The following is a 20,087-nucleotide window of genomic DNA, read 5'->3' on the forward strand; positions in this document are numbered from 1 at the left end:
ATTTCTTAAAAGGCAAGCAAAAAAAGACACCATATCATCTTGTTTAAGTGTTCAACCATGTTACGAAGTTTATTAGACGGCAACCATGTGAGTTTTTCTATGATATAAAAATATTATTCTAAAGCAGAAAACAAAAACAAAATAAGTGGTCCTAAAACAAATAAAAAATTTGGTGTCTCTAATCTTTTCTGTGAATGATTACGTTCCGCGCATTAGTAAAAATAGTTTTCTTTACTGCCCCCCCCCCCCCCCCCCCCAACATAACTTTTCTTTTCGAAGACAGCAATAACATATGATTATTGAGGAGTCGTTACTGCAAATTGCTGGAACGCATATATTAAGATTTATCTTCTTCACCTCCAAACCCGCCACGTTTTCACCTTAAAAAGTAAAATAAAATAAAAATAAACGTGTAAGATCATCAGATACAGGGATTTGAGAACAAAAGCCACAACTGTATATTATGAATATGCCTTACATGCAAAGAGGGAAACGAAAACGATGCATAGTATGACTATGATAGTATAGCAAAGCGTGACAACGACATATTTGTGATCCTTTTGTCAAACAATTTTTTTGCTAAGAGATTGTCAAAAACCCTATAGCTACAATAACTCCGTCTCTGGTTTCTATACATATATTGGTGGATTTAGAACTTTTTTAAAAATGCATATTTTTGATAATAGGAGTACTTTTTCTATAAACTCATTATATTAAATTAGAATTTTTGAAGATTTATCAATAGAAAACAGAAAAGAGTAGGGAGCACGTGACTTGAAATTAAAGAGAAGAATGAAGAACGAAGAAGAGCAGAAGCAAACATTGTGTTTGGAAGAAGAAAGAAGAAGAGAAAAAGTCATCACAGGAAAGAAGTCAACTCAAGAAAGAAGACTGGACCTTACATCTCACCAGGCCACAAAGGAAAGTGGGCCTACGATTTCTATTACAGCCCAAGGGTGAACCAGAACCTAGTTTGGTTAAAGCTAACTAAGCTATGTTAAAGTTTGCTGGGTTTAGGAGTTGTTAGAAGTGGTTAGAGTTGTTAAGAGTTGTTGATGATCAGAGTGAAGATTGCTTGTAAAACTAGTCTAGTATTAGAGGTATGGACTAGGAGAAGTTGTTAGGTCTAGAGATCATTAGATATGAGTGCAATGAGTAGTAAAGCTCTATAAGTATGATGTAAAAGAGATGGAGAAAATATCGATTGATCAAATAACAAAATGTAATCCTTTAAAGTTTATCTCTCTAAATTTCTTCATGTTTCACTAAGAAAAACTAAACAACAACAAAGAGTGAAACAGAGCAAGGGTTAGAGAGAAACAGAGGGAGAGAAAAGAGAAACAAAAGAAAAGAGTAATGAGAGAAAGAGAGAAAGAAAACAAACCTGAGTGAATGAGAGAGAAAGGGAAGAATGTCAACATGGTATCAGAGCTGTAGTTATTCTTGGAGCTTGTTCAAGAAAGAAGAATGGGTCCATGAGAGAAAGCAGCAGATGAGATGAAGAACATCGATGTTGAAGAGAAGAAAAAGAAAACAGAGAAGGAGATGAAGAACCTTCCAAAGCCGAAAACCTTGCAGCCATCAAAGTGGAGAGAATATGGAAGTGGTTGCTGAGGGAGGTGAAAAGAAGAAACCTACAGAAGAAGAAAGCAGAGATGGAGATGAAGATGGCAGCGAAGAAGAAGAGAAGGTGATGAGGATGGAACGGAGACGACGAAGACGATGATGGTGGTGATGACGACGACGACGATGAAGATGAAGAGAAGGAGCCTGCACCAAAAAGACATGTGTAAGGCAAAGAAAAAGAAAGAAAGAGAAGCTGAGGTTAAAGAAAAACCAAAGTGGTGGTGAAAGGAATCAAACAAACCAATTTGGAGAAAGCCAAGGTTGATGATTCTAGAAACCAAACAAAGCCACTAAGGTTGAAGATTCAAGGAGCCAAACCATTAAAGCTAAGAAAGCTAAGGTGATGACTCAAAGAAGAAACCAAACAGACTACAGTAAGAGAAGTTGAGGTGATGGTTTAAGAGTCAAAAAGTCCAAAGCTAAAGCTGAAGGAGATGGTTCTAAGAATCAGAAGAACAAATTGGTGTTCAAAGATGACACCAAGGAAAAAAGGAAAAGAAGCTTACCTAAGAGAAAGGAAGCTGAAAAAGCTGCAGAGACAGCCCAGAATGACGTGAAGATGACAGAACGAAGACGGCGACGGCCAAACAGGAAGTTGGCTTCTACTGGAGGAAGAAAAGCACCATGACTGAGGTCTAAGTTGAAGACCAAGGAGGCAGAGGGAGTTGCTGGAAATTCTCAACCATCAGAGAAATGGAGGAGAAAAACCAGCATCAAAATCAAGCAAACCTGCAAATGAAAGGTTTGAGAAGAAGGATTTCATTCAAAGGTATGAAGCTGATCAAATGTAAAGTATTTTTGATGAGAGGCAGAGTATGTGCTAGAACTAGAAGTTCAGAGAACCAAACAATCTAAGGTTAAAGAAAGTCAAGGTGATGGTCAAGAGAACCAAACAGGCCAAGGCTAAAGAAAACCAAAGTGATGGTTCAAAGAGATCAAAGGCACAACCTGGTGATCAAAGAAGAAACCTACAGAAGAAGAAAGCTTGCTTACCTAAAGAGTGAAAGAAGAGCAGAAACTGGCTGGAGAATTAAGCCGACGAAAACATGACGGACGTTCACGGTGGTAGTAACGTGAAGAGAAGCTCACGGAGAAAGCTTGAAGGAGACATGGAGAAGGCTCACGGGAAAGAGAAGAAAACCCAGAGTTGATGTGTCTCCTGCAAGGAAGCTGGTGATCAAGGAAGACACCAAGCTGAGAAGAAAGAGCTCACCAGATAGTGAGCAGAAGCTAGTTGCAGAAGCAGCTGGTGGAGAAGTGAGGAAAGCTCACAAAACAGAGGAAGATTGCGAATCAAATCTGTCAAGAGGGGGCAAAGAAATTCGCAAATGCAAAAGCTGGATTCTTGGAGATTCATATCAAGAGGGAGGTTGAATCACAAGAAAAGAATAAGGAGTGATGGGAACAAAACCCCTAGATTGGAATTGGGGATTTAATCAAAGGATTCAAGAGGGAGTGTTGAATGTTGATCCTTGATTAAATCTCACAATAGAGAAACAGAAATTAAAGAGAAGAATGAAGAACGAAGAAGAGCAGAAGCAAACATTGTGTTTGGAAGAAGAAAGAAGAAGAGAAAAAGTCATCACAGGAATGAAGTCAACTCAAGAAAGAAGACTGGGCCTTACATCTCACCAGGCCACAAAAGAAAGTGGGCCTACGATTTCTATTACAGCCCAAGGGTGAACCAGAACCTAGTCGCCTAGCCACCTCGGCGGCCGCCCAAGCGCTGGAAGGTGGCACACCGCTGCGACTCGGTGGTGGTAGGCGGAAAACCGATTAATAAAAAATGCGGCCCAATAACAAAAAAATCGGCCCAAATTTCGTAAAAATCGGTCAAAAATCTTGGGTTTCTCTCGGCCCATAAGTGTTTTTTCTGTGGCTTTTCTTAAAACGACACAGCATTTGAAGAAGGGGAAAACACTTAATCCCCGACTCATTGTAAATCAAACTCTTCATCATCTACAAAGACTTCCATTTTGTTTTCGAGGTAACACTCTCTGAATCTCTCAAATTCTTAAACAAAGAACAAACCGTTATGTTTGTGTTGTTGTGTCTTGGTTTAGGCATTCATCTAACTTACTTAGCTAACTTATAACTTCATCTAACTTCATCTAACTGAACTTAGCTAACAAAGAACAAGTTTTTTTTTATTAACTTCATCTAAACCCACCAATCATCATCATTAGTTACCGGCTGATCCACCACCTGAAATGGCTGACCCACCACCTGAACATGTCCTTAAGCGAAACTCAACAGATGTGGGATGGGAGTATGGCACCTTGTATAATCCCCTTAATACAGATAAGGTGAAATGTAAGCTTTGTGGAAAAGAGATATCTGGTGGGATTCATCGTCTGAAGCAGCACATTGCACATAAGAAAGAGGCAATGGCTTCTTGTCCAAGATCAAGTCAGGCGGATAAGGAGAAGTGTATGAAGGCATTGAATGAAGTAAAGGATAAGAAAAGTCTGAAAAGAAGACATGAAGATGATTTGCGAGATGAGGTTAATGTTGAGAAGCAAGCCACTGATGAAGTACAAGAAGAGCTTGGAACAATGCGGTCACCTCATTTTCAAGGTCCGATGGATCAGTTTGCAGGAACCATTAATCCAGAAGCATCGTTGGCTACTCAGAAACGGCAACAGAGCATCCATGATGTTATTTCTAAGGAGAAGACAGATGTAGTACGTCAATACTGTTCTAGGTGGGCATATCATGCAAGCATCCCTTTCAATGCTATAGACAATGAACCTTTTAGGCTGTTTTGTGAAGCATTAGGACAGTTTGGACCTGGTTGGATACCACCAAGTCAATACCAGTTGCGTGAACCATTGCTAAATGAGGAGGTTCTAAGGACACAGAAAAAGGTTAAGCTTTTAGAAGAAGAATGGGAAAGAGAAGGTTGCTCAGTGATGACTGATGCATGGACTGATATGAAAAGGAGAAGCATCATGAATTTGTGTGTTAATTCAAGAGGAGGAACATGCTTTTTATCTTCAAAGGACACCTCCAAAGATTCTCATAATGGTCTGTACGTCTTCAACTACATTGACCAGTGCATAGAAGACTTAGGAGCTAAGAAATAGTGCAAGTGGTGACTGATAATGCAACCAACAATGTTTCAGCGGCTAGGATGCTAAGAGACAAGAGACCAAATATCTTTTGGAGTGGATGTGCAGCTCACACACTTGACTTGATGCTTGAGGGAATTTCAAAGTTGCCAAACTTTGAAAAACTTATTACTCAAGCAAAAGCAGCCACAGTCTACATATATGCTCATCATAAAACTTTTTCAATGATGAGATCAAATACAAAGAAGAGAGATATTATCAGACCTGGTGCAACAAGGTTTGCAACTTGTTTCTTGACTCTCAACAGTCTCTACGAGAAGAAGGCTCAGCTGAAGGCAATGTTTACAAGTGATGAGTGGTATGAATGCACACATTCGAAATCTGTGAAGGGAAAGAACACATTTGATACTGTAATGAGTTTTGGTTTTTGGAATTCTGTTATGATGGTTTTGAAGATCTTCAGCCCTTTGATGAAGGTTCTAAGGCTGGCTGATGGAGAGAAGATACCTTCTATGGGGTTTATTTTTGGTGAACTTTTAGAAGCCAAGAAGTTTATAATCGAAGCTTGTGATAATTTGGAAAAAAATTACCAGCCTGTCTTTCAGATTATTAATGAAAAGATGAAAAAGGGAGGTTGGATTCTCCATTACATGTGGCTGCATATTTTCTGAACCCTTTTTATGTCTATAAAGACAATACTATACAGTTTGATCTGGCCATCATCGAAGGATTCATGAGCTGTGTAGAGACTTTCTATCATGGTAACTTTGATTCTCAAGATAAGGTAATGAATCATGAAGTTAGTCTCTACAAGAACAAATCTGGATTGTTTGGCAAAAACTTAGCATTAAAAGGCTGTGAAACAAGAGATGAGAAGTTTGATCCAGGTTAGTCTCCTCACTGTAATTCTCTTAGTTGATCATCCTCATTACTTATCTGATCATCATCGGTTTTATTGTCACGGGGAATTGGTGGGCAACCTATGGTTGTGGCGCACCAACTTTGCAGAAGTTAGCCACAAGAATACTTGCTTTGACATCTGGTTGTGAAAGAAACTGGAGTTGTTTTGAATCAGTAAGTGTATTCTGCCGTGAGTTCTTGCATTGTTTTCAAACAAGTTTTTTATGTTAATTGTTTTACACTGCCTTATCTCTGGGTTTGCAGATTCATACTAATAAAAGGAATAGACTAGATGTTAATCGCTTGAACAATCTAGTCTATGTCCAATTCAATGCTAAGTTGTTCAACAAGCAGAAAAAGATAAGAGAACAAAATGCTGATGCCATCTATGAAGATGGTAATGAAGATACCATAGACGAATGGATTACAAGACCACAAGCACAAGACCAAGACAGTGAAGTCAATATAATGCTAGCCCTGCAAGCACCACGGATGAGAGACATCTATGATGACGACTTTGATTCTGAACCAGAAGACAACATTGAAATGGAGTTTGAACCTGATGAATACCAAGAAGTCCCTCTGTTTCAGGACTCTCAATAATCAGGTTAGTTTGTTGTTTGTCATTCGTATTCTTTGAAGTTGATATTCTGATATTTTGATGATAAGTTGTTTATTTGCTATGATGTCTTCGATGTTAGTTGTCTTTAGGAGAATACAACTTGTGTTCAGAAAAACAACTAGTGTCCTCTAACTTGTGCTCTTTTTTTTTCAGGTTCCATTACTAAATGACAAACTCAAACACATCTAGAAATACACCACACATGATAACTTGATGATTGAGGAGGAAAAGGATGAAGATTATGCTTTCCTTGTGTTTTTTTTTGGCTCTCAATATCAAGACAATATCTTTTTTTGGCAATTGGCATCATGTGCTTGTACTTCTCTTTTGTTTTTTTTAATTTAGATGTGATTTGAACTTGTTTTCTTATTGTTTTGTTACTTTGACAATCAAATATGCTTATTTCAAACCACATGTTTATTGGTTTCATAATTCATAAGTTACAACCACAAAAAAACGAAAAAACAAAAAATTTCTCAAAATAAATCGCCGATTAATCGGGGCGCATAATCGCCGATTTTCGGGTTTGACTCTAGTCGAGACACAACCGACCGCCTACCGCCCAGCGCCATTTCACACATTGATTCTAACTAATTTCAGAATAACCTATAGAACCAGAGTTATAGACTTCTACTTAAGTATGAGCGGTCTGTTCATACTTTAAGTTGAGTTATAGATTGGATTCGATAAATGTGATGTTCATCTTGTATTTTCTAGACTTTAATAAAGTTAGAGTAGAATGGTAAATTTGTAATGTACTTTAACAAATACCCTTAATAAAAAATCAAGTTAAGATTTGTATTTTAGTATAGATGGTACTGGTAAGGTCAATATTGACATTGTATTATGTATAGAACTGTGAGCCTAATTTGTTAGTTGAACTTGATCCCAAACTTATGTAAACTTTATACTCGTTATTTTATGCATATCAACAAAACCTAACATTATAATTGACCTTGTTTGATTATAAATAAATGAAAGACACCATGGAGATTCTCTCATTCAATGGCTGATTTAAGTACTTTCGTATGTTAAGAAACCTCTATTTTCGGTTAAAGTATATACTTGGTTTTCTGAAGAAACGAAGAAGAAAAAAAAAATCAAACACACAACATTGAACTATATGTCCAGTTCAAAAAAAAAAACAAAAAAAAAAACATTGAACAATATGTATCATGTATATAAATGTCACAAAGTACAAGTCGCTCGACGGTAGCGACCAAACCTCACAATCGAGTATTCATAAACGTAAGCAAAACTAACATCATGTGGACGTTGACAGTAGAAATCAATGCTAACGTCAGCTATACGAACATGGCTACTATGTATATATATAAGGCCTTCAAAGAGTTTTCAGATGCTCCTCTAAGTACCAAATGTAAAAATACTACTAGTATTACGCTGGAATATGATAATTTGACTTATCCAAACTAATTTAATTACTAGTTAAATCTAAAGTATCCATGTATCGTGCATGCGTAATTTATTATCGTCTTAACGATATATACATGTCAAATATTTGTTCAGCTATATTATAAGATTATATATATATCAAGAGGCCTTATTTTAGCTAACTACTTCTTCGACTGTAGTTGAATTTTATAACTTGTCGCCACAATCCTGGAAGCTTTAAATTGAGCGTGTTGTGTCAAACTATTGTAAGTTGGTAATACCCACCTCCAAGTTTCTTATTAACGCCCGAATTAATTATTTCCGAAAAAATGAAAACATCTTTTTTTATTAACCAAATTTAGTATTTTGATAAGTTAAGAAACTAAGAGCATATGCAACAGGGTATTTAGCAGCATTTCTCAGATTTTTTTTGTATTTAATTAAATAAGAAAGAAAATAATTTGCCAGAGACGTCTCTTATTTAGGAGATGCAAGAGACGTCTTTTAAGTACACGTGGCTTACTGTTATTGGACAACAAAAAATAGAAGAAAAAAATATTTTTATGGTCCTGTTTTTTTTTTCCCAATAATTCATTCTCTCCTCTTCCTTTTCTCCGTAGACGACGAATCTGGCTGCTCCGACTGTTTCCGACCGAGGCAACTCTGCCGACCGAGGCGACTCTGCCGACCGAGGCGACTCTGCCGACCGAGGCGACTCTGCCGACCGAGCCGGCGAAATCGAGTTCGACTATAGGTTATCACCAGCCAAACCAATTTTCCAGAACTCGGCGAATCTTCCAATGGTTGCCAAACCCATCTACGGTATCGTTTCCGATGCTGTCTACTTCTTTGGCCAGCATCGAATCGCTTACATCGCATTTGGAGGTATGCATACGAACCCAATCAAAGTTTTTAGTACAAGTTTTGGACTTTGTAAATTTAGGAAAATGGTTTCCTTTAGGTTCTTTGACGTGCTCTGAGACTTTGATTTAGAATTGTGTATTAGAAGAAGATCAATAGCCTGACATAACGAGTTGATTGAGTTTTGATCGAAGAAAATGGTCTCTCTCTCTTGTGGCAATGTAACTCCATGATTTGGAAATGTGATTCAGAGTTGATTGAGAAAAAATTGGTGTATTCTTGTGGCAATGGATCTTCCTAGTTTGGAATTGCGAATCAGAATTGATTGAGAGAATTAGGATTCAGATGTTGGATTCTGTAGTTTGATCTTTGTTTCTGCAGCGTCTGGCTTGTTGTGTCTCTGTTCTCTTACAATTTATTGCAGATTGTTACCTTATCACGTCGTGGCAGTTTACGAAGCAGAAGAGGACGACAGAATCCTCGATTCAGACACAACAAGCCAAACGCTATCACGCAATCAGCTATGGGACAACAACATTGCAGCCAAAGTGGCAGAATTCACGGCGACATTTGAGAAGCAAGCCCAAGCTTTCAACATAATAACTCAAAAGAGAAGGGAGTGGAGAGCTCAGATCCGAGGAAATGTTGATGGTTGAGCAAGCTTTGCTCCAAGACGAGAGAAAAGCATGTGTTGATGTGAAATCAGAGTTGGATAGAGAGATGAAGGCTCAGGAGGCGAGGTTAAGAATGGTGGCTTTGGCTCAAGCAGGACAAGTGAAGGCAGAGTCACACCAATCTCATACCGAGATGATGGCTCGCAACCTGCTGAGAGCTAATGCGATTGGGAATCATGGAGAAGGACGTAACATGAACCCTGATGAGATGATGATGATGATGATGATGCATGGATGGGGAGTTTGATTTGAATACTCGGTAAATGGAACAAAGAGATTATACTTTTCCTTTTTTCTCTTTCTTTTTTGGTGATCCAAATACTTGCAGAGCTTGAAGGCTCGATGGTTGTAGTTAAAACTTGAAAGATGGTGAAAGATAACTTGTATATATGTATAAATCATTATTATCATTTTTAAAAAAAAAAAACTTAATTGGGTCTCTACCATTGGACCTACTAAAAATGAAATTTTTTTCAATTGGTTTCTAACCCAACTTAATAATAAAAAAATGGTTAAAAGATCCATCAAAATCTCTCTCATTGCACATGCTCTAAAGAAGAATTGTTTACTTCATTTCATCAAGTTGATTTCGTGGGCCATACGTAATCAATTATAGTTACAAAAAGCAAAAAAAGACATAAACTCCAACACGTGCACAAAGTCGAAACGTCCCTTCAATATTCTATAAATACTAACCCATATCGAGTGTTTTCACAAACTAAAAAGACATAAGCAAAAACTCTAACTATGGACGCACACGCACTCTCTGTCCTCCTGCGTCACAGCGAATCCAAGCTCGTTTTCGTCGACCACAATTCAATCTCCTTGGTACTCGAAGCAGTCTCGTCCTTGGGACAACACGAGAAACCTCACCATATACTTTTGGTGAGTGGAAAGGTAAGCTTCTTTCCGTGAGAAAGACAATTATTGCATTCAATTCATTGGTCACTTGTATATAGCGAAATTCGCATAAAGAGGGTAAATGACCCAATGGACAACTCTATGCGGCAAGAAGATAAGTAAGTTTTCAGGGTAAGCGAGTTGCATATGAACAAAAAAAAAAGTATCTTTACTAGTTCGAAGGATTGAAATAACAGATAAACAGATCAGTTAAGTTTTCAGGGTAAGCGAGTTGCATATGAACAAAAAGAAAAGAATCTTTACTAGTTCGAAGGATTGAAATAACAGATAAACAGATCAGTTTTACCTTTAAATAAAAGATAAACCCGCGCAACAGGTTCAGAGCTCTATGGCGGCGATCCTTTTTACGAAAATAACACTTTCCCTAACTTTCTAAGAGGTAAATTTCAAAGTTTGTTTTTGTTTGGAGTGAGAAGCTAGTCTTTTCATTTAGCATATCAATTAATTTATTTCTTTAGCTAAAGTATATCATAACTTGTTTGCTAGCTTCTGTCCGGTGACTTAGTTAGTTACTTGATTACATATCGAGATATGAAGGTCTTTGTAGATTCGTTGTATAACTATGATTTCATCCATCTCGTAGTTCTAAACATCTGGTCAACGCTCTACACATTGATGCTTCATTGTAAAATTCATTGGACTCCTCTTCATTGTATATGGCTGCTTCAGAACATTCATTATCTCTTCTTAAACCAAGAACAGCCCAAGGGCGAACCAGAACCTAGTTTGGTTAAAGCTAACTAAGCTATGTTAAAGTTTGCTGGGTTTAGGAGTTGTTAGAAGTGGTTAGAGTTGTTAAGAGTTGTTGATGATCAGAGTGAAGATTGCTTGTAAAACTAGTCTAGTATTAGAGGTATGGACTAGGAGAAGTTGTTAGGTCTAGAGATCATTAGATATGAGTGCAATGAGTAGTAAAACTCTATAAGTATGATGTAAAAGAGATGGAGAAAATATCGATTGATCAAATAACAAAATGTAGTCCTTTAAAGTTTATCTCTCTAAATTTCTTCATGTTTCACTAAGAAAAACTAAACAACAACAAAGAGTGAAACAGAGCAAGGGGTAGAGAGAAACAGAGGGAGAGAAAAGAGAAACAAAATAAAAGAGAAACAAAAGAAAAGAGTAATGAGAGAAAGAGAGAAAGAAAACAAACCTGAGTGAATAAGAGAGAAAGGGAAGAATGTCAGCAATAAGATTAATTGTCTCATATCATCCGATATGGTAATCTCATGTTAAATGGAAAACTGAAATCTAGCTAGGAATGGAGAATTCGACATTTTCCATTATTGAGAAGTCTTTGATTCGACGTCTCCTTTATATAAAAAGGATTACTTTGGAGGCCTCTCAGCTATGCCATGTAGACAAAAATATTGGGAAAAATAATCATCCAATCACAGCATTTGAAAGTTACACATCATCAGCATTTGAAATATTGGGAAGATTAATCCACGAAAACATTAGACAACCCACGCGTAGGGTGGAGCCAGCCCTAGTGTCAATATAAAAAAGGAAACATATGCATTTAGGGGAAGGGGAAGAGAAAAGGAAGTCTTTGGGTCTTGCTCGTAGAAGCCTCCACATCACAATATTAAAAAAAGCCATTAACTAATTATATTCAGTTTCCAATATACATGTGTGTAACGGTGAAAGTTAAAGGTGTTTGGAACACGTGTGATTTGGATTGATGGTAAAAGCCTCTTTGAGATGGAGGCATCTCTAATTTGCTAACTACGGGAAGGATCGTGATCCATATAAGGCTTTGCTCATCATGATCGGCTTTGTCTTCTTCTTTTTTTTTGTCAGGTATATTTTGCTATCAAAGCGTCTTGGTTTCCCATTTTATTGAGAAGGAGGAGATATAACGTTTTATTCCTTCTTTAACTAAAAAATAACGTTTTTGGTCCTTTCATATATTAAATGATTTCTAAATACAAAAATGGCTGTAAAAATTGAGAAAATAGTCGTGGATGTGTTTACTTATCTTGTCGGGCCTTTCCTCAGGGAGACTCAAAGGCATCTCTAATTTTCATTCATTTATTGTTTTCTTGCAATATAAAAAGGAAATATAACGTTTTACTCCTTTTCATTTGTAAATTTTAAAGCAATGGCGCCTCTAATTTATTTATTAACTCAACAACTCCATTCATTATAGATCACTGTTTTGAACATCTATATGCAATACATAATTTAACCAACTAGGGACACTAGAAAAAAAAGCTAAACAAATCATGCTTTGCAATACACGATCCAAGCTACCACTTTATCTTCCGTATTTGTTGGACCAACACCTTCATTTGAAGGCAACAACTCAGGTCACCTGACCGCCAAAACAGCCTCCTTGGACTGGCTCTGCTCAGAGTAAATGAAATACTAATTGTATTTATTTATTAAGAGTATGCATTATAACTTCCAAAATATGGGTTTTGTTCGACGCCCTTATAAAAAAAAACAATATTGTCCCTTCAATTCTCGAGTTAAAGAGACCTCTCTAGAACTATACCATAACTTTGACCTGAGTCTTTTGATAGTGACCTGCGAAAAGCAAAGCAGAGAGTGATTGATTGAAGTTTCAAAAGTATTAAACTTTCCTAAATCCTAATACACATCTGCAAACTAGGGATGATTCCACATGCATCAGCGACTGTATGTCAATGAGACAGAGCAGATATGGTAGGACAATCATTCTAATACCACAAATGATTCAATTTCTGTGTTCAAAAACAAACTCTTGATTTTATTTAGACACTAGACCAGCAGTTTCAAAAATTTGAATCAACTAATGTTTGAATGAACTCAATCAAACGAGATTGATGAAGTTATACTCACAATCTTTCCAGAGAAGCAATGTTTCCAATCTCCTTGCGGATTGAACCAGTTAACCGGTTTCTTAAAAGTGTGCTGCATGCATTTCCAGAAACAAAATCAAGCAGAATATATAAAAATTTGTACATAAGACATATTACTATGCACATTTTTGTTTGCTTACAGGTTGACAAGAGGCAAGGCTCCCTAGTTAGGAAATTTCTGGCGAGATTACTGCAAAAGGTGAGTAAAACCTGAGTTAGTTTTAGACAGAGAACTAGAGATTGTTTGCGCTACGCGCAGATTTGTTCTATATTTTTTGATAATTTAAAAAAAATATATATATGAAACTACTAAGTTTGTTTTTTTTAATTAAATTCTATACATAAATGTTGTTGAGATTTTTTTATTTTATGTTTTTGTTTGGTATATTTTTTTCTGTATGTTTTAAAGTAGAATTAATTTATTTTTTGGGGTTCAATGCGTGTTTGATATTTAGTGTTTTTTATATGTAATGTCTGTCTTTAATTTGGTCATTGTATTATTTTTTGTTGGTAATTTTGCTTTTGTCAATAATTTTATTTATATTATTCTAAATGGTATTATTTTGTAGATATAGGGATAATTTTATTAAATTGTTGCATACATTTTGTATATATGTTTTAAAAGGAAGACTCATGTTGCACTACCTCAGTCTTATAGTCGTTCAGCCAGCAACGAACAATAGTTAAAACAATATCTAAATCCTAATTGCACTTCGTTCAATATAGGACAGAACTAAAAATCAATATAATTCGACTATATTTGTGAGAATATTCTATCAGACAATGGTCTTCTATCCAAATCGAATCAGAGGCATGCAGTATATATACTGAGGAATCAAACGCCTAATTTTACATTAGTAGGTCAATTAGTAAGCAAGAACATATCACTAGGGTTTGTATGTAAAAGCCTAAGTCTAAGAAGATATATATGCACAAAAATTCATTCAAAAGATTTGATGTTCTGATTGCTTGATAATTGAGAGCCCCAAACCTCAAGTCGTTCAGTTGAGTGTTTCTACAACCTTCATCTCGATCTACCACCAACTCAACCACTTGATTTGTCACTGTCTTCTCGCCCCATTTTGTAATGCCTGGTTGTGGTAATGGTTCCTCAATCCTTCGTTCATTCCATCTTAAGTATATCACAAACAGAACAATTAATAGAAGTGAGCATATTAATATATCACAAACAGACCACATAAAACCATTCAAAGAAACAGATTTGCGGTGATGCGAGTGAGCATATTAATAGAAGTAATTACCACACGGATTGGAGCTAAAGTCAGAGGTGAAATCAGGAGGAATATCAATGAATCTTCAAGAGACAAACCTCTGGTCCCACCTTCATCAACACAAACATTTGGAAGACGTCACAAAAATAGAAATCAAATGAACATCTTCAAATTTTGATACCAAGAATCGAATATTAATGTTTCAACCCTTATCGACGATATTAAGCAATTGAGCGACAGTTCCAACATCAGCGGCTAAGCAGAGATTGGTTTCTTTCTTCAAGACAGTCTTAAACAGCTTCTTCTCTGCTCAATTTCGGCAATATCTGCCCCCAAAATCCTATGTTTAGGCAGCAAGCAAATATCATCACACTCGAACCTGAGATATTGAATATCAAAAGAAGCCATCGACCTGACCTCTCTAATTCCAGAATTTTTTTGCGAAACATGTGCAACAACTTGCGTACTCTCACCGATGATTTTTCATTCATTGTTGAATTTTGGTAGAATTATAAGCATTGGACTTGAAGATCCTTAATTTTAAAAAGAAGGTAGTGCTCCTAAATCCCGCTTAAGATTCATTTTTATTCCAACTTTATGTCTTTGAGAACATTGATCATAATGAAAACGAATATTCTCTTAAGACATATAATGAGTAAGAAGAATCAATAATTACTCGTACTTTATCCTTGATGAGTCCACCACGTCGACAACAGATTTCCTCCTTCATTGCAGTCGTTTTTGAACACTTGTGAGATTCAACAGAAATTGATCAAAGAGATTCGAGAAAAGAGTTTTATATGTAATGAGAAGTTGAATAGTACATTAATGTTATCAATTGAGACCACAACAAACCATGAATGAAATGATATCTTGATATATAAGCTCGTGGTAATCTAAATATCTTAATAGTACCTAGGTTATCACATAGGAGCTATGGCGAGTAAATGAGACATTCTTGCTTCTCCATATGTTTGTTGAAGACTCAAGAGTGCTGCCTTAAAAAAATGGAAATGATTCATGAGAGGCTGAATATCGCAGACAAAATATACATAGACTCACATATTCATATTTACATGCGTAAATGCACATAGAAAAAAACCATACCTGAAGAGAAAATTAATGAAAGCTTGTTCAAGTAAAAGAGATGTCCTTACATTCGCCACAAAAAAATAGTTGTTTATCAATTAGAAAATACTGTCTTATAGGCAGTGGCATATAAAAGAGAGTTGGGTTCCTCTTATTCTTCTACCTCTATAGCATGAGGGGTATCTAACAGCTGAGCCAGATAGATGACTATCTCATCTCTCAACACATGATATTTTTTTCATCCTCTGATTACATAGCTGAGATGCGTAACTATTAAATCAGGAGTAAAAGAAACATGTTTTGTGCTCAACCATCTTCAAGTTGGTGTCCTGCCAATAATACTTTTGGCCTGCAATTCCAATACGTGTATAGATCACTCGGAACATATTAAATACCCATCAAAATCAAAAGAAGAGTACGACCTGCATTTTTCTTTTGCTTTTCCTCATAGATGCTAAACACTCGCTTGAGAACATGTCTTGTTGTCTCGTTTCTGTCTCTCGCTTATGCAGTGACCCTTACCGAAAGATCTCTTGCGTTCAGCTCTGCTTCTGATTTGGTCAGTGTCTATATAAAGCCTTGTTGCGTGATGATGCTCCTCAAATTGTAGTGATGCATGTACATAAGAAAAAAAGGATTTCATTACATAGATTAGACACAGATTTTGGAAGTGACAATCGTATTTAGAGATAAAGTGTGATAAACAAACTGGATCAATCTAGAGATTAAGTTGAGTTGATGGGTGTTAAAAATGAGTGATCGGGAAGGCATGGGAGATGAGAAGAGGTTGAAACTGAAGAGGTAGCGGGGAGGAGACTGGTTCTAAAGTAGTACGTTTCATATGAGTACTGAGGAGGAGAAGGGGAAGAAGTGAGATTAATTGTAATAGAATGACGTAGAGTTTCTATCAATTGGTTAATGAAAATCATTTTCACGAGAGGAGAAGCAGATGACGTGGCGTTTTTCATGAAAGTTTTAAAAAGCTGATGTGGATAGGCTAAGAAGGCCTAAATAGCTCCTTTTATATAGTATAGATAGATTGGTAGAAAATAAATTTATATACTAGTTGTGTTTGTGTTTCACTTATAGTTCTTGCAGTAAAGGAATACCAGCAAATTCTTTTGGAAGAGACCTTTGAAGATCCCGTGACTTGATAATTTTGTGTAGGGTTCAAGAATCAAATTAAATTTATTACACATTTGTGAGTTTTGGTTACTATATCTATCGCGTAAATAAGAATGACACTTACATGCTTGTAACATGACACACGGTACCATTGAGTAAAGAGCAGTCAGTTGTCTTTGGAATCTCTACCTGCATTCACGTCAATGTCATGTCGTACAGATCGATGCTAAAATCTCAGTTTGTCTTCTCCAAAATATTCCCAAAGAATGACTATTTGTGGCAGCTTTGATTTGCTTCAAGGAAAATGCTTTGATGTTGAAGTCCAAGCTCTTCAAATGTGAGAGAAAAAGAAAGTTGTAAATTATTATAGGAACATAAACAACATATTCTAAACATACTAAAATGGTTATGAATCAATACATATGAGCAAACTTCAACAAATGACTAACCAAAGAGTTCTCTAGCAAGGCTATTGTTCTCCAAAAAATCCTAAAGGTTAAGAAAAAGGAAACTTAGATGCTCATGACATAGGACATGGAGCACTTTTTGTGGAAAATTTGTATGTTCCTTTTGCATTTCTTCTAGTTTTCTTTGGCATTTTATTAATGATTTTTTGTTTTTTTTTTTGTTTTCAGTTTGAATTCAGTCAGGAGTTTGATTTCAACTTTGATACCTTAACAAGAGAATTTGGGTCTGGTATCAAATGTTTCGTTTGGTTCTTGATCATGAAATATTTCAAAGATAAGACAAATGTACTTACAAGAGTGTTAGGTTAGTGGTTTTTGATCCAAGGTACGATGATATATCTCCCGTAAGATCTAAGTTTCTCAGAACCTTGCGAAAACAAAAACCAAAAATATCAAAACAGCGAGTGAACATTGAAACCATCAAACTTGCTTTTCTAAACTTAATGCAATATAGTCTTACAACGTCTTCAATATTTGCATATTCTTCAGTGGTGGAAATGGAGATCTGGGTCCAGTCATATTGCTGATTTTTCTGAAAAGCATCAAGCAAATAATGAAACGCAGCTCTAGACACAAAACGATGATGAACCTGGCATATATAGGATTGGGGTACATACAGTTCTCTCCTTTTCGTAAGACCAGCAATTGACATTGGTATGGGTCCAACCAAACCACTTGAATGGAGAACCCTGAGTCATACAAACATTCATAAGCACCATATCACTTGAAGACTCATTAAAATGGAGGCAATAAAGGACCAAGAACCAAAAATTTCTTACAGAAATTCAAGTTCTTTCCAGTTCTCGATGAAATCTGGCATAGTTCCTCTAAACTGGTTGTCACTTATACGCCTAAGTACAGAACCAAAAACAAACAAACAAAAGTCAGAATCTCAATGTATATAAGTATACACGATTAGGCACCAATATACAACTTGTTTAGATAAGGATACTAACACTTCTCTCAAGCTGGTCAGTTTCGAAAATGAAGATGGAATTGTCCCCCTGAATTTTTGTGAGCTAAGATAGCTGCCAAAAGCAAACAAGGGATGATCAAAACTTTTCAAAACAAATGTGTTACTCAAACTCTGATAAAGACTCTTACAGTCATCGAAGATTCGATAAACTCCCGATCTCTGGAGGTAATGTCCCAGAAAGCTGATTGTTTTCGACGACACTATAACCGTAAAAACAAAGGTCAGAATTTGCAGTATATCTGAGGAACTAGTTTCTTAAACAGAGAAACATTCTAAATTTCATATGCCAAAAAAGGTTTAAGTTAATTACAAAAAAAGGTCACATAAGCTAGTCTAGGAATCTTAGAGGCGTTATTTCAAAAACAAACTCTTGAAATTTATTTAGACACTAGACCAGCAGTTTCAAAACTTGAATAAACTAATGTCTGAATGAACTCAATCAAACGAGATTGATGAGGTTATACTCAAAGTCTTTCCAGAGAAGCAATGTTTCCAATTTCTTTGGGGATTGAACCAGTTAATCGGTTTCTTGAAAGTGTGCTGCATTTCAAGAAACAAAATCAAGAAGAATATATATAAATTAATGTGTACACAGACATGTTACTTTGCACATTTTTTGTTTACTTACAGGTAGACAAGAGGCAAGGCTCCCTATTCTGGAGGTATTGAACCAGTTAGGAAATTTCTGGCGAGATTACTGCAAAATGAGAATAAACCCTGAGTTAGTTTTTGACTGAGAAGCAGAGAATTGGTAGAAAAAAATTATATAGTAGTTGTGATTGTGTTTTGCTAACAGCTCTTGCAGGAAAGGAAGGCCAGCAAACTCTTTTGGAAGAGACCCTTAATTGAAGATCATGTGTCTTGATAAGTCTGTATCGGGTTCAAGAAAGAATCAAATTACATTTGCTAATCATTTGTGTGTTTCAGTTACTATACCTACCGTGTAAAAAAGAATGACACGTACATGCTTGTGACATGACACACCGTGCCGTTGAGGAATGAGCAGTTGCAAGTCAAGGAGTCTTCAGAACCGTTAGGTGCATTTGGGTTTCTCCATCTACCTCCGGTCGATGCCATGTCGCACATATCAATGCTAAAATCCCAAATTTGTCTTCTCCAGCGTCTTTCCAATGACTCTTAGTGCCTCCACTGTGAAAATGAACGAGAGCAAAGATAAGTCATTATCTTGAGATTTAAGATTAGAAAACTTATACACTTAACCCTCTATAATTAAATACTAGGTAAATTAATAATCACTATAAATAGCTAATTCAATTTACAATTTAAAACTATTGCGATTGTAAGTGCGATTGCTAAGATCAATAATCATAATTTTAAGTTTTTGTATACAATTGTACAAGCAGATTCGTTAAAATTCTTAAATATAACATTATTTGAATGAAAATTTAAGAAGAATATGAATGAAAAACAAATTTTATCTATGAATTAATAATTATTAATTTATCACAATAAATTAATAAAATATTATGATCCTGACATTATTAATTTATAAAGATTTTACTGTATTATTGATAGTCTACATTGTTAGGAAGGAACAAGTAATTAGGCATACTTGCCAAGTATCACAAGAACAAAATTGATCAGGAGATCTTTTCTGGTGGTTAAATGAAATGTGACTCACGTGAGGAAGCATCAGCTTCAAACACATGTCTACAGGTAAGTGTATTTATAAATCAGAAGGAGTTCTGATTAGAAAGTTCAAGGATTGGTCGTGATGCAGACACTAAAGTGTTACTGGATCCCCAAATACAGGTAAATGTATTGAGTGTAATGGTTTTACAGCTGAAGAAGGTTTGTAACTAACTCAAGAAGTGATACGAAGTGTCGGTAAAAGGAAGTTTCAAGTGTCCTGGTTCAGGTACTGAAAAGAGACTGGTCTTGAATTTACTAGTTATAAAAATCTGCTCACAAAAGGGCATGTTTAAACATGAAGATCTGAATGGAAGGTTGTGTCGAAAGTCTTCCCAGCATGATTGGTTAGGAAGCGTGTTCCATCAGTGAATCAAATTGAACATGAGAAGAATCAAAAGGATGTCAAAGGGAACCAAGTTACAGAGTGAACAAGGATCAATTCAATCACTGAACAGATTCATTGCTGAAACAGAAGTCAGAGAGGAGGCTGTGTGGTTGATAAACTCATCCGCAGTCTTGTTTATGGAGGTTCTGTTGGTTAAACAAGTTACAGTAAAGTCTAATCTCAGTACCGTGGTGGTTTGAAATTGGTTACATGAGAATTAAAAGCAAACGTACTTCTGCTTTTTTTG

General features: G+C 36.1%; 1 protein-coding gene, 1 long non-coding RNA gene and 1 pseudogene across 2 annotated transcripts; 1 reads left to right on the forward strand and 2 right to left on the reverse strand.

Moving 5' to 3' along the window:
- Positions 1-251: 251 nt before the first annotated feature.
- LOC112081848 lies at positions 252-3,607 on the reverse strand. Its single transcript, XR_002896755.1, has 5 exons — positions 2,620-3,607; positions 2,133-2,355; positions 1,555-1,770; positions 1,385-1,449; positions 252-380 (listed from the first exon to the last, which is right to left on the reverse strand). It is a non-coding gene; the product is annotated as an uncharacterized LOC112081848 (long non-coding RNA).
- Positions 3,608-3,836: 229 nt separating this feature from the next.
- LOC18028213 lies at positions 3,837-5,589 on the forward strand (annotated as a pseudogene).
- An 11,693-nt stretch (positions 5,590-17,282) lies between these two features.
- Positions 17,283-18,879, reverse strand: LOC112081950 (probable leucine-rich repeat receptor-like serine/threonine-protein kinase At3g14840). Its single transcript, XM_024149021.1, is given in 6 exon segments — positions 17,283-17,358; positions 17,444-17,515; positions 17,931-18,002; positions 18,271-18,342; positions 18,431-18,499; positions 18,767-18,879. Coding segments are annotated over 6 exon segments (474 nt in total).
- Between the last annotated feature and the right edge of the window lie 1,208 nt (positions 18,880-20,087).

This window comes from Eutrema salsugineum, unplaced genomic scaffold, assembly GCF_000478725.1.
Source record: "Eutrema salsugineum unplaced genomic scaffold, Eutsalg1_0 scaffold_1, whole genome shotgun sequence".
In the NCBI taxonomy this organism is placed as follows: domain Eukaryota; kingdom Viridiplantae; phylum Streptophyta; class Magnoliopsida; order Brassicales; family Brassicaceae; genus Eutrema; species Eutrema salsugineum.